At 33.6% G+C, this 15,952-nt stretch overlaps 1 protein-coding gene across 8 annotated transcripts in view; it reads right to left on the reverse strand.

Moving 5' to 3' along the window:
* Positions 1 to 15,952, reverse strand: part of ARHGAP12 (Rho GTPase activating protein 12) — a 159,210-nt gene that overhangs the window by 76,748 nt on the left and 66,510 nt on the right. For 4 of the 8 annotated variants that reach the window (XM_033106069.1, XM_033106070.1, XM_033106064.1 and 1 more), the window contains 4 exons: positions 14,763 to 14,888; positions 11,391 to 11,465; positions 11,053 to 11,067; positions 4,440 to 4,501 (listed from right to left, as the gene is read on the reverse strand). In XM_033106069.1, coding sequence (XP_032961960.1) covers positions 4,440 to 4,501; positions 11,053 to 11,067; positions 11,391 to 11,465; positions 14,763 to 14,888 — 278 coding nt within the window. The remainder of the gene's footprint in view (positions 1 to 4,439; positions 4,502 to 11,052; positions 11,068 to 11,390; positions 11,466 to 14,762; positions 14,889 to 15,952) is intronic. The other 4 variants (XM_033106071.1, XM_033106067.1, XM_033106072.1 and 1 more) reach the window with 2 other exon arrangements.

Consider the following 15,952-nt stretch of genomic DNA (forward strand, 5'->3'; position numbering starts at 1 on the left):
TGTGTTTCAGTCTGAGTACCTTTTTCTTTCAACAGATGAGTAAAGTCCAGTTAGATTTGCTGATATTGAGACGACAGATATATCTGGTACTTGTTCTGTCATCATTTTGTTATATTTTCAATTTCCTTTGTTTTGTGTGGATCTCTTAAAATATTTTGGATTTATTTTTAATTGTAAATTTATTTATACTCAATGTTCTATTTCTTTAGATGGTATCTAGTGACTCCCCACACTGAAAAATGCTAAAATATATTTCCACTTCAAATAAACATTTTTGGTTTAGTTTTTAAAAATAAAAAAAAACTGGAGATCCAAGATGGCGGAGTAAATACATACTGTGCCTGCTTCCTTCTGTGAACACATTAGAATTACAACTAAATTATAGAACAATCAACCTAGAGAACCATTTGAAGTCCAGCTGAACAGAAGTTTTATAACTAAGGATATAGTTATAAGTTATCCTTATAGTTATATAAGTTATCCTTAGCTTTCTCTCCTGCAGCCTTAGCCTTCAAGGTCACTAGGACCTCACCAAAGCAGCCAACAGAGAGCGGGCTTTGGTTCAAAGAGCCTGAGTTCATATTGTAAGAAAAGAAGAGGAACAACACTAAAAATGTTTGATTTAACAAGGCAGTTTGTACCTTGTGAAATGTATAAGTTATTAATAAATTGCATTTCTTCTTTTTATAGAGTACAAAAAATGTTCTAAACTATAGAATAAATATGTGGGAACAAATACTGAATAGTTGAAGAGTGAATTAATAATTTCCTCAAGAACTGAAGCACTTGGAATGAACTGCAAGCAGAATTAGTCACATTTTTTTCCTGGAAAAAAAAAAGACTGATGGACATACTTTTGTTATTTAGACTTGATTATCTGGCAAGTAGACATTGTATCAAAAAATAAATAAAGATCTGAAAAATAAATCAGTCATTTCAAAGAAAATAAATGATAGTACTTGTTGACTTGTGGGATGTTCAAGCTGGATTCAGGAAAGAAAGAGGCACTCGAAATCTAATTGAAAGCATTTGCTGGATACTGGAGTGCTGCAGAGAATTTCAGAAGGGTAGTCAGTCTGTTTTATAGACCACAGCAAAGCCTCTGTGGACTATGAAAAGCTATGGGTTGCTCTGAAAGCAACGGGCATGCCGCCTCAGCACTCAATTGCCCTGATGTGTAACCTGTGTTGTGGACAGGAAGCCACTGTCAGGACAGAATATGGAGAGACAGAATGGTTTCCTATAGGCAAAGGTGCCAGATAAGGGTGCATTTGATCTCCCTCTTTGTTTAATCTGTACGCAGAACACATTATACAAAAAACTGGGCTAGACTCAGAGAAAGGAGGAGTGAGAATTGTTGGAAGAAACATCAGTAACTTAAGATACGCAGATGATACTATCTTATTGGTGGAAAGTAGCCATGATTTGAAACGATGTCTGATGGAAGTGAAAGAAGAAAAGTGCCAAAGCAGGGCTGCATTTGAACATCTAGAAGACAAAAATCATGACTACAGAAAACACGCAACTTTAACACAGACAATGAAGACACTGAAATTGTTAAAGATTTTGCTCCCCTTGGTTCAGGCATCAATTCAAATGGAGACTTCAGTCAAGAAATCAAGAAAAGGCTGAGACTTGAAGGGCAGCAATAGAAGAATTAAGAAAGATCACGAAAACCAAAGATGTGTCATTAGACACCATTAGATCATCCACACTCTCATAGTCCCAATTACTATGTACGGATATGAAAGTTACACAGTGAAGAAAGCTGACAGAAAAAAAAATGATTCATTTGAAATGTTGGAAAGAGCTCTACAGATACCCTGAACCGCCAAAAAGACCAACAAGTGGGTCTCAGAGCAAATTAAGCCTGAAATATCGCTGGAGGCAAAAATGTCAAAACTCACATGGTCCTACTTTGGACACCTCATGAGAAGGCAGGGTTCTTCGGAAAAGACAGTGATGCTGATTTAAATAGAAGACAGCAGGAAAAGAGGAAGACCAAATATGAGACGAACTGACTCCATAAATGAAGCCACTGGCATGAGTCTCCAGGAGCTGAGTAGGGCTTCTGAGGAGAGGACACTGTGGACATCACTCATTCATTGGGTGGCCAGGAATGACTGAAGGGCACGTAATACACATTTGTTGACAATAAAAAATTAAGGTTTTCAGATAGAAAGTAGTTTTTAGAAAACTCGGCATGTCTGCCACTATGAAGTTGACAATTTTCCAATACTTAATGACTTTTCTGATATTACTGATTTGTGATTCTGTGATATTATAAAATAAAATGTGTCAACATCTGACAATCAGTAAACTTAGTAAACCAATATTTTCCAAATGACCTACAAGATACTACAAAATTATGCATGGGTAAAGATTCATTCAAAGTGCAACACATACCCATGAATTTTAATGTAACTGAGTAATGAAAATTTACTGATGGTTTTTCAGTTTTCATTGCAACTAACATTTGTGGAGTTTTGGTGCAGCAGAAATATATTCACAGTTATTTGAGAAGGCTATTAAAATATTCCTCCCTTTTCCAAATTTATCTATGTAAGGGAGTATTTTATTGACATACTTCAACCAAAATAATGTTACAACAGATTGACTGCAAGCAGAGATGAGAATCCAGCTTATCTTTCATTAAGCTAGATATCAAAGATTTGTGAAAATGTCAAACAATGTCACGCTTTTCATGGAAAAAATTTTTGTATTAGAAAATACAACGGCTTTTCTTCATAAAAATATTATCCATGTTAAAATGTACCAGGGTTATTAGTTTCAAGAAGTAATGAATATTCTTAAAATTTCTGTTTTAACTTCTCACAGTAAATATCTATAAACTATATGAACAAAAGTTGTTTGCAGTAATCAATGACTTTTAAGAGTTTAAAGGGGTTCTCAGAATAAAATATTTGAGAACCAGTAATATACAGGAAATTAAGACTATTTTGTTCAAATCTATATAAATATATTTGAAGATGATGAAATGGATATTCTTAGGAAAACATAAATCACCAAGAGTATTCAAAAAGAAGTAGAAAATCTAAAAGAATAATTATTAGTTAAAACAACAACAATGAAAACACACAAAACATCCAAATTATCTGCACTATGTCAAAAGAGAGAAAGAGAAAAACAAAGACCCAATTTACAAGTGATTTCTACCAAAGAACAGTTTAAGGAACAGATAATTGCAGTATTTGTAAAGCTGTTTTAGAGCACTTAAAACTTCTAAGTACTAAAACCTGGCAGAGACAGTTCAATTAAAGCAAATCTAAAAAGCTAAACTACATGTAAATTTTAAACTCTTTCTTAAAAAACAGACTGATCTCATTTTGACTATAAAATTATAGCATTTTAGCAGTTTTTCAAAATTTGGGAAAACGCAACTTAGCTTACAAAGAGTTGATTTCTTTAATTCATTAGGAGGTACTACACTTCAATCAAAAAAAGCCAACAACCCAATAGAAAAACAAAGGGTATGAACTGACAATTCAAAAACAACAAAAAAATACAAATGGCTTATGATACTATACACACACAAAAAGCAAATGAAATTACCATTTTTCTCTCTAATCTCTATTAGCAAAAATCAAAGAATCTGACAGCATATTGAACTGGCAGAAATCCACTGCTAGTGAGAGGTGTGCACTGATTCAGTGTCTCAGAGAACAATTTGGAACACTCAAAATGACCACTGCATATGGCCTAGAAATTTCACTTTTGTAAAATTTATTCTATAGGTATATTTGCATACTTGCAAAATGAATTATGCAAGATACTAGGTATAATATTGTCTGTAATAGCATAAAAAAATGTAAACATCCTAAATGTCTCCCAAAAGACAGGTATATTCAAATACTTGCAAATAAATAATAGTTAAATAAACTGATAAAGCCACACAATATGTAACTATGCAGCAGTCAGAAACGCAGTAGCTCTACATGCAATGAAATGGAACCATCTCCAAGTTAAATTGTCAAAAGGTTATGTTTAAAAAATTAATCTATGCATATATAAACATATTCTATCTCTAAAGTACAACACTATATATCTCATTAGATTTAACTGGTTGCCTATGGGGAAGGAAATGTTGGCTGGGTGACTAACTTTTGACTAAATGTTTTGTTTGTATACCATTGTTTTTTGCCATGTGCATTTACTTCTTATTGAAAAATATTTTTTAACAAAGCTAATGCTTGCTGAGAATCCTCTGCCTTATCATCTCTGAATTTAATATTACCTTGAGTAATACCAAAATGAAAATATTCATGATTTCATGATAATCCTACATACATTAGAAAATGTATTATTTGAAATTCTTATGAACCTTTTGAACATTTCTACTAGAATATAATTATATTCATAGTTTTTATTTATTTCAATCAGATGAAACAAGTCAGAATATTTGTGATTTGTGTACTTACCGAACCTTTTTTCCATTTTCAGTAATTTTTGTTACATTTAATAATCCAAATTTCTCTTGACCCTATGGAACAGAGTAATACACTATGTATATCATTCATATAGATAATGAAGTCCAAATGCTTACATGACAGAAATAAAATGATCTGATACTCTAAAAATTAGCTTAAAAAAAGATTAGTTAGTATGTAATGTATTTCATTCTAGAGCACATTAAGAATATAACTTCCTAATACTTCTGTAAAGTTATTTTCAGTAATTTTATAATTAAACACTTCCTCTTCTCAAGTCATACCAGCTATAAGGTATTTTGCTGTCAAATGGCTTTCCATGTAAATGCTGCAAGTCAGAACTGGAAAAACGATTTATGACTTCCTGTTCAAAGAAACTGATACAATGCTATAATGATAAATACCACAAAAAAATGAATTAGTTGATATCAAAAATAGTGACATAACTTTATCATCAAACCCTATGAAAGCAAAATCCACTGTGCCCAAGTTAAATGTTATCTTAAAATGCTTCCAGGTAGAATTTTAAAAGCACTGTCCTCGTTGCATTAGCTTCCTATATTCAAGTAAATTCAATCAAAATGAGTTAGTGCTGATAGTAATCATCAACATTAGTAAGCACTGTATGTCCATGACAGACCAATTTTACTTCAGCTGAAACACACATACACACACAGACACACACACAGAAAAAATTATTACCAATTCAGAATTTATTTCTATTTAACTCACATCTCAGCTATTTTTCTCCATGTACTTTAATTACAAAAAAAAAAACAAAACTTTCTTGTATGGAGGATAAACATAATATTACATATTCTCTCAGTAATGTCTAAAAGATAATGTTTGAAAATTTTGCCTGATCTGATAAAAACTAACGTCTATAGACAAAGCTGACGAACTGTTGTTCATTGACATTTTTGGTATATAGGGAACTAGGGGAAATACTCACATGAAGTTTTACTATAATTATTTCATAAAGCATAGGTTAGATTGCCTTAGATATGCAAGTCTGATACGTCTTATGCTCCTTGTTTCCTCTCAACAAAAACATCAATTACATAGTTATAACTATGCATAGGATGTTCGGTAAGAACATTCCCCATTTACTACCCCAATTTACTATCAAAAGCAGAGAGGAAAAAAATTGTCAATGACACAGAAATTAACTAACAACACTAATCTGAGAGGATGGGCACTGGTTATGTGAGCACTGAACTGGAAGAGCCGAGAGGTAGAAATCAAGCCTATTAAAAAATGCCGAAGCTGGAACTGTGTGGGGCAAGAAAGCAGAGGCAGGAAAGAAATACAGGTGTCACAACACGAAGTGATAGCAGCAGTGACAAAGAGCCTAAGGATGACAGAAACTCTCTAAATCAGGGATTCTTGCCTCAATTAATGGATGGACTGAAACTGGTACAAAATTGTGCATGTACAGAGGGTGTCCAAAAAATGTATACACATTTTAAGAAAGGAAAACTGAATACTCAATATATGCCGATAACTACAAGTCACGTTTGACTTCTGCAATTACAAGAGGGGCTCAAAGTAGTTACCATCGGCATAATTTTAAAAGTTTTTTTCCTTCCTTAAAATGTGTTTACATTTTTTTGTTGGCACCCTCTTCAAGGAAAGGGTCCAGAACTTTCACAAAATTCTCACAGGGATCAAGACCCAAATACTAATACTCTAAGTATTAAGCACTCTAACTTGAACATAAAATAAGAACAAAATGTGTCATATCCAAAATGTTCAAATATAAAAACAATTACCATACAATGCGGTAAGTGCTATGAGCAAGGTGTATCTAACTCAACCTGGGAAAGAAAGGATGAGTAAGAGAAGGCTTTGGAGACTGACACTTGAGCTAAAGAGTAAGAGTTAGCTAGACGGAAAGAGGAGATGAACAAGAGGATAACAAACAGGACAAAGGCAAAGACGCTACAGAGGGCGTACCATACGTGAGGGCCTTTTAGTTCCACGACTATTGGGTGAGGTGAAGTAGCAGGTAATGAGGCAGCAGAAGGAATGAACTAAGAAAGGGTGGCAGACTGGGATCTAACTAGAATACTGTTCTAATAATCACTGTTAAGAGCCGTTGAAAACCTGAGCTAGGACAGTGACAGTGAGAGTGCAGAGAGCCCGAATTTGAGAGAGATTAAGACAGAATGGACAGGGACTGGATGTGAGGGTGAGGGGGAAGATCGGAAGGAAACTCCCAAGCTTGAGCAGCTGGGTAGATGGTGGTATCTCAGCTTCAATGACACTTTTTTAGTGCTTTCCCTGACCACTCCTACGTAGGAGCTCCTCCACGCATCTCATTATTTCCTACTGCCCCTAGTTGGTTTCGTTTGTTGTACTTAATGCAAAGTACAACTACAATCTATTATTTATTCACTGTCTACTCCATCAGGCTGTATGCTGGAACCACATCTGTCCCCACATCTGGTCATCAACGTATGACCAGTGCCAGTACAGCTTTTAGCATGTAGTTCAACACATATTTGTTGGAGAAATTAACCAACAAATGGGCAGCGCTATCACAAGAAGAAAATATAAGAAAGCTTTAACTTTCAAACACTTAAGTTTCTGAATCTGACATAAAAAAATGCCAAGTAGGCAGATGAATTATATAGGTTTGGCTATACAAGAGATTTGGGGGGGAAATTCAGATTTTTATTTAAAACTATCTGGTGTACTTTCTTTACTTTAGTATGACTCAAAATCAACCAATGCTTTTGTGTTGCTTACTAAAATAACATCTTATGAAAAAATGCACATATCACACATGAATATATCAGTCTAATTACAGTTGATACTCAAAGAAAACTTCATATTGAAAACAAGCAGAAATGTTTTAATAAGGATTAGCAAAATATGGTTAAATTTTAACCAAAAAGACTGTAGTAAGACTATCCTATCCTAACGAGGCAAGAAGATAATAAAATGTCAGTTCTATGAAGTAATTTGGGAAAACTTTCACAGGTTCATAAACACTTTGCAGGCTCCAGAACTTCTAACCAATGTAGCGTTCATCTAGTAAAACAGGCATTTCCCAGTACTAACAAGTATTATGTATCAAAATCAAGAGTCCATCAAAATTCTTATCCTCAGTTAATCATATCATAATCGTTTCATACTAAGATTCTTTTAATACAGAAAAAGTAAACTTGCACAATGACATAGTGTTGAAAAAGAACCAGAAACTTCCAGAACAGGTAAATCCACAGAGACAGAAGGCAAACTAGTGGCTGACAGCAAGCGAAAGGAGAGGGTGAGGGAGAGGGAGGGGAGATGGGGAAATGTGGACCGGCTGCTTAATGGGTATGAGTTTCCCTTTGAGGTGATGAGAATGTCCTGAAACAAGGTAGAAGGAATAGCTGCACACACTGTAAATATATTAAATGCTACTGAACTGTGTAGTTTAAGACGGTTAGTGGTTGATTTTATGTGAATTTCACATCAATAAAAAAATTTTTAAACCAGTTGTTATTTAAAAATCAGATACTTAAATTACGTTTTTTTCCAAAAAGACTTTAGAATAGTATTATTCAACGAAAGAAACTACCAAATTAGTCCACTAATACTTTTGTTAAAGAAAGTGGTAAAATGTCCTTTTCTCTGAAATGGGTAATGCATTTATTTATACGATAATTGGAAATACAGGTTAAATAGCTCAAGTTTCCAAACTGCATATCTAAAATTTTATTCAGCATTTAGTCATCTGGAACTTTAAAATGCATATTCTCATAGGCATATTGGGACAAATAAAAAAAATTAGATTCATAAATCAGCCCACAAAATCCTATTTAATCTGTAGTGTAGTCATACTGTAGAGAAATATATTATTATATTTTTAAAACATATACACTGCCGATTTCAAAAAATGCTTTGAAGGGACTATGAAAAATAACAATAATGCATTTGAAAACTGGAAATGAAACAAAAAAAGAACATGTTTAAAATTTATATTAAGGGATGGAACTTTAAATCTGGTTTGATTAGAAGAGATTGAAGGAAAATATCATGCTAAGTGAACAGGCCTGTCAAAAAAGACCACATAGTGTATATGATTCTAATCATATGAAATGTTCAGAATAGGCAAATCTAATGAGACAGAAAGATTACTGGTTGCTTAGGGTTCGGTGGGATGTAGAAGTAGAGGCATGATAGCAAATGAGCAAAGGGCTTCTTTCTGAAGTGATGAAAATATTCTAAAATTGATTGTGATGATGGCTGTACATACCTGAATACACTACAAACAACTGAATTGTACACTTTAAATAGGTGAATTGTATGCTACATGAGTTACACTTCAATAAAGCTTTTATAAAAACAAAATAAAACAGAAGAGTTTGGAGAGGTAGATGGGAAATTTGCTGAAATTGTAAGATGACATCAGTAGATAACACTAATTATGATATCATTTTCGTTTCTAAATTTGTAGCTTCCTTTTTCTTACCACTAGACTTTATACCAACCAGATTTTAACTCACAAGAGGGTGAGAGGATATTTTCTTGTATTGACTGGATAAGAATGGGAAAGACTCGGTGGAAACAAGGCGAAGGAGAAGAGGGAGCAAAGGGCCAGGGAAGAAATCAAGGGGGGCAAAATCCTCAGTGAGGAACGGCAAGACATCATGGAAGAGGTGTTTCCCAGCATTGCCCACTGTGAGGGAAATGAGCAGAGGTGTGAAATCAGAGTAATTCCTCTTGTGGAATTAACACAGCTGTTCATTGTTTTGGTTTGTTTTCACCTGAAGTTACACAAAGAATGAAACAGAATACTGGTGAGGCAGTTCCCTATTATGGCCGTCAGAGGGTACCATGAGTCCAGGATGATGTAGTTGCTTTCAAACTTCAGAAAATGGCCAATGCATGGGGAAATAATTTGCAAACAGTCCTTTGTAACTCCTCGTGGATCATTTACAAATTCCTGTTTCTAAAATTACCTAGAAATTCCCTTTTATCAAAATATAAATAACTTATAAAAGGTCTTCTTAAGAATTATATATGACCTATATTTAAAATAACTTAAAAAGAGTTTCTGCTTTTTTCTAGATGGACTAATACAGAGTACTGTAGTAACAGCACTTTAGATACAAAACCACTTGTGTTTATGTGTTAAATAATGTAAAGGATAAAAAGTAGGAACATAGTCCCTATTCACCCCTTAGGAGTTTAAAACCTTAGTAGGGAAACAAGGGGTACACGAGGTACATTTCATACCATTCAATGCAGTAAGTAACTTTGGAGTTCAGACACAAAGATCATTATCATGCTGAGGTTAGTCTGGCAAGGCCTCCTAAAGAGCAAGCACAGGATTTAACTGTAAAGTGTAACTAAGAAAAGCAAAGGACCACTGTCGACAGGGGAACTACCTGAGCAAGGTCAGAAGGAAATATGGACATGTGATATGAACTATAAAAGAAAGAGCTGACTAGGTAAGGGAACAGAATGAGTTAGAAAAGTGAATTTCCCCATCTGTGGAAATTCTTGCTTCTAAGAAATTAGAAGTATCCTAATAAGTACAGCCTATTATAGTCTCATAAAATAAGGAAGTAACAATAAAAGTTTGTTTTAAAAAGCTTTCAAAGTTTAACGTACCGTGTTTCCCCGAAAATAAGACCTAGCTGGACAATCAGCTCTAATGCGTCTTATGGAGCAAAAATTAATATAAGACCCGGTATTATATTATATTATATTATACTCGGTCTTATAGTAAAATAAGACCGGTCTTATATTAATTTTTGCTCCAAAACACACGTTAGAGCTGACTGTCTGACTAGGTCTTATTTTAGGGGAAATACGGTATTCATTCCACAAAATTTTACTAAACAGCTCCTATCTGCCCCTGCAATAGGTATTGGAGTGACTCCCTTCCTGCTCTAATGAAGCTTTTCTTTGTCTAGTGGGGAAGACAGACATTAATAGAGGGTTCAAGGTTCCTAGAAGATACAAGAAATGAAAAAAGAGTTACTCTATTTTATGTAATCAGATAACACATAATTAAATGCTATGAAGAGTAAGTATTACAGGGAAACCTGACCAAATCTATAAGATTTGAGTAAAATTCTCTGGCGAAGCAAAGTTTGAACTGAGTGCTAATGAACAAACAGAAGATAATCAGGCAAAGGGATGGGAGAGAAATGTAGCAGTGGGCAGAGAACAAGGGTGCAAGGACCTCGAGTTGAAAAGCGGAGTAGCTGCCGGAAAACAAGCCAGGAGGAAAGATTAGGACCAAGAAGTATGAGGTGAGGCTGGAGACACAGTCAAGAGCCAGAACATGCACAATCTCACAGTCCTCACTAAAAATTTCAGTCTTCATTCTAAAACAAACAGGAAACCATTAAAGTGGAAGAGCCAGATCAGCAAATGACAGGAAAGACTGGGAGGGACATCAGATACAGAGAGCAAGTAAAATTTCACCCCAGTTAAGTCGGGTGCCTGAAGAGAAGTCATTCGAAGGTTTTTCAGTTCAGGGGAAATTTAAAGGTGAGTTACGTCTGTCCAACATTCACCCGGGATAGAGCGGCAATGTATTTTACAGCTTAGAAAAAAACAGCAAGCATCTATGCTCATTAAGGAGGGAATTGCTTCTTACCTTTGGACTGTTTGCCTGAGGAAAAAAGGGTAAAGTATAATTTGGCAAAATTCTACAGGGACTTTTATATTTATTTTTAAAAGCAAACAAATTCATCATTTACAAATATGGTATAGAAATTAACCATGAAGATACCATATTTTGCACAAAAAGGGGCTTTAAAATCAATAAAATCTGATTTTTAATTTAAACCTATTTTAACTGATTATTTTTTAAAAACCAATGAAATTTAATAGAAGCCCAAGAAATATTTAAACAATATATTTAGAGAAAATTAACTTATTAAACTGATTGAAATCGGTGGACTTTATTATATTATAAGCTGCTATCATACTAACTGTATCTTGGTGCTTTGATGCAGAGGGAGAAGATTCATTTTCAGGAGAGCAGGGTTTTGAGGCAGGTGGAGAGTCCTATAAAAAATAAGTAATGAAAAACGTTACTCTATTTTATATAATTATATTTCTCCCTCTACTCACAGTGGGAGAGCTCAAAAGGGGAGGCTAAGAAATGTTTTTTTCTAGTTATTTTCCTTCTATATTCAGCTCTAAAACCAATATGATACTGATTTGAAAACTGCAGATGTCTTAAAGTTGATGAAATATGGCCTATTTTATACCAATTACTTAAATTTAAATATTGCATACAGAATTACTCAAAACAAATGATGTATGTTGACTTAAAATCATGATGAAATATATTTAAAATAGGTAAAAGCTAAACACTTGTGCATAAAAATGTAAGTCACCTTACTAACTTGCTCTATAAATACCCAGGATTAGACAAGGAATAGTCACAGGAATTACTTGGCAACTGTCAGAATGAGAACTTTATTTTAGTCAACAGCTATGAAAGAAATTATATTAAATTACTATTAATATTTAAAGTAATTTAGAGCTAACATTCCAATTATCAGAAACAAGAAGATTTTTAAAAATGCCAAGAAGAAACCTCAGACTTAAAGATTAATAACTCACTAGAAAAAAAAATGTTTTAATGTCGAAGCCTACAAGAATAGGAGCGAACCAATAAGGTTCATTTTTAAAGCAAATCTGCTTTGTCAATATTAAAATATGGTCTGTGATTCCTACCATAGATGTTTATAAGATTATGCATGGAAGACTGAAAAAACTTTTTTTGGTACCAATAGCCAAGCTTCATTTAAATGTTCTCCCTTCCCCTAGATGCTTTGAATAATTTCAGGAAAAGTTTTTTTTTTTAAATCACATCCTAATACCTATTATTAATTTTCCTATAAAACCAAATAATTTTTTTGAACATTCCTCTTCACATCTGTATCAGTCTACTTTTCTATGACTATGAAACTGGATAAGGTACTATCAAAAAACCTGGAAGTTTGTGTGAAATTACAATTTAAAAACATTAACATCCATTCACTTAAAGTCTTCAGGTTTATATCCTATACAATTTGTAAACACAGAAACTAAGCAACAGTGAAAGTTCCCAAGGAAAACCCTTCAAGGGACAATCTTCCAAATTAAACATCCTAGGTGTACACTATTAATAAATATTAAAATCATATCAAACATAGCTTTATGAAAAGAAATTACACTTAATGTGCAAATCTCAGTTTAGTCTCATTTAAGTACTTTTTGTGACAGCTCAGATTTTTAACTTGTCAACTTCTTGACTTCTAAAAGAGTATCTAATATTAAAACAGTCTGAGAAAAAGAAGATTTGATGACCCACAAACTAGAAAATAAGTCAATCAATAAAATGAATGGTAATTATGATTTATTTTTCATAGCATTATCAGTCCTACAGAAATAAATCCACACTAGAGTAATTACGAATAACAATTATAATTATTATAAAAAACAATTTTGTATTTATACATTTATTTATGTATATGTATATGTATCTTAAATGCCTTCAAATAGCAGGTTTTAATAAAAACCATACATAGGCAGAAACAAATAGATGCATCACATATACCGTACACACAGCAACATACACACACCTCCTTCCTCCAAGGTTGTCTGGCAACCCAATTAGGACCTATGTCATCATAACATTTGCTACATACCAGTAGTAGTAGTAGGTGTCTATGATTACATTTCAAGTTATATACACTTTCCCCCTTTATATCAGTCAACTAGTCTGTTCTGGTATAGTCCATCTTTTACAGCCTCAGATCTTTAAAAGGTATATGCTAAGTGACGATAATAGAAAAGTTTATATGATAAAGCAATTATCTATGACTCCATTTATAAAGGGTAAGGGGTGGGGGAAGACATTTCTACCAAATTTCTGGTCTCAAGAATATCATGTACTCACAACTCTGAAACAATTAGATGAAAAAGGAAATGTAATAAGAACTTCATACAAGTTATTCTAATAATAGACTAAAAATGAATCTCAAAAAAGATTAAAAAGGAGTAAGAAATTTTAAGTCTACGTCACCAAAATAACAATCCTTTTTGCTCCAGTATGAAGAGGCAATGGAGTCGGTTTAACAATGGCTTTTGCATTAGAGCATCACACATGGTATTTAGGAGCTTTCTTTATACTCTGAATTGTACTCTGGTTCTTGGAGTAAAATGAATTTTTCTATTAAAATCTCTAGGAATCTTTAACTCAGGTTAACCTCACTGCTAATGTATTTTCAAGCATTCTTCAATAGTACAGGCTCCGAATTTCAATCCTTTTTCAATCCATATTGCCTTCTACATTCAACCACATAACAGCCTTACAAAATAGAAATTAGAAACCGGTTACTACTTTCTTTCATTGTTGTTCTGTAGTTCCATCTGATAATGTGTGTAGACTATTTCTACAGCTCTACAAAGGTCCCCTTATAATTCAACAAAGACCAACTTGATAGTCACCTATAATTTCCCATTACAAAAAAAAAAAACAAACAAACTTGTTTTGACTTACAGATTGAAGCAATTTATAAAGGAATTTAAGACTGAAAGTACCCAAATATAGAGAAATATACCTTAAGAAAGTTCATTCTGTTTTCACTCACATACCTAAAAATGGAGGAAACCTGTTAATTATGCCAAAAGAGAAGCCTGATACTAGGATAAAAAAAAGTCCCCAATGACAAATATCTTTTTAAAATTATTTATTTTGGGGGTGTTACCACCACCTTCAAATTTTAACATTAGCATGCCTGATGTTCTGCAAATTTGTACTAATTTCCTATTCCTGCCCCAGAATAAAGCCACAATGGAAAGATGTAACTCACAAGGAAGTTAAAAACTTTACGGCTTTTCCATTCTAACATTTGCATCAAAATCCATCCCCTATTTGAAACAGAGAATACTACTTTTCTGATTAATAAACGAAGCACTTGGTGCAGAGAACATTTAGGGGAACAGAGGGAGTAGGAGTCCAATCTTCCTTGGGATAGGGAAATTAATTAAATGTCTTTACTATAAAACCTCCTGGAGACTGAAGACAAACAATAACAGACATGTGACTTTAAAATAGAGTTATAAAAAAAATCTGTCAACTACTAGGCTCAGACCTATCAAGGTGTATATACATCACTAAGCTATAAGTGGATAGAAAGGTCCAGAGTGTAAAAATCAAAACACTTCAAAACCAAAACCCACACCAGAACAAGTTGATGCCACATACAATAAAACAGTAGTCACCAAGGTATGAGATTCAGCTAAGGAGAAAACAAAATAACAAAAAACTTGGCAAAATTCTCAGCAGATTTTCTCAAAAACTCCTACCTTGTCATTGGTGTCCAGAACAATGGTGCTATGTCTCCACTTCGTTAATACTATTGGTTCTTGCAGCCGCCTGTCCAGGCTCCTACTTTTAATTATTTCTCTTTGTTGCTGGGATGAAGCATTATACTAAAGAAAACAAAATATACTTCATAAACAATAGAAACGAAACTAGAACCTAAACATGCTGGCTCCCGATGACACATGACATTAAGCAAAGTTCATCATATGCCATTAACGTGAATTTTCTGGCCTCAGTTTTCTCATCTTTGACCAGCATTGTGGCACAATAAAGATCACAGGTTCTGGTGTTAAAGGGACCAAGTCATTGCTATCTTTGGCAAAATATTAAGTCTCCCTAAATCTAAGTCACAAGAACTGTAAAGCAGATATAACAGAAATATCTCATTCACAGAGTTGACATAAGGAATAAACAAAGTATACAAACTACCAAATATTTTCCTGATAGGTTCTCAATAAATATTACTTATTATTTATAAAACGAGGTCATTGGACAAATTAATTTTATAAGGTTCCGACACTTCTAAATCCACATGAACTCAATTATCGGTTTAGGTTTTTAAAATAATGCTTACATACACTGCAACGGTTTTCTTACATTTAAAGGATTTTTTGTTTGGTTGGTTGGTTGTTTTCAGTGTTGTTTTCAACAACGTACTATTGTTTCTCTGAAGTGGCAAAACACAACCAGGTCAAAAGGTATACACAGTCCTAGTTCTAAAGACCAACCCTGAATATATCAGTTGTGTACATAGAATAGGTAATAACTGCCAAGAAAATTGCATATAAAATTAAGAACACACTACCAATGAAGCATTAAATCATTTAAATTTTTGAAATGTCAAGCAGATCACCAAGCATAAACATTTGAGAAATGTGAGGTGTAAGAGTTATGCTGCTTTATACAGGCAATTTTAGTAAACTATAAGTTATAATAAAATAACAAAAATAAATCTGATTTTTAAGGGATACATTCCTCTCCTGAAACCAAAAGACACCTAATATATCTATCCCCACCTCTGAAAAGCTCAGTAAATCTTAAAATGTAATGATTCTTATTATAATTTCAGTAAAAGTATCTTTGGAGATATTTTAATATTAAAAGATCTTCCAACATCTTTCTCCACAATATGCCATTTCTCTCCAAAATGAGTCCATACAGGCACTCCCAA

This window comes from Rhinolophus ferrumequinum, chromosome 5, assembly GCF_004115265.2.
Source record: "Rhinolophus ferrumequinum isolate MPI-CBG mRhiFer1 chromosome 5, mRhiFer1_v1.p, whole genome shotgun sequence".
NCBI lineage: Eukaryota > Metazoa > Chordata > Mammalia > Chiroptera > Rhinolophidae > Rhinolophus > Rhinolophus ferrumequinum.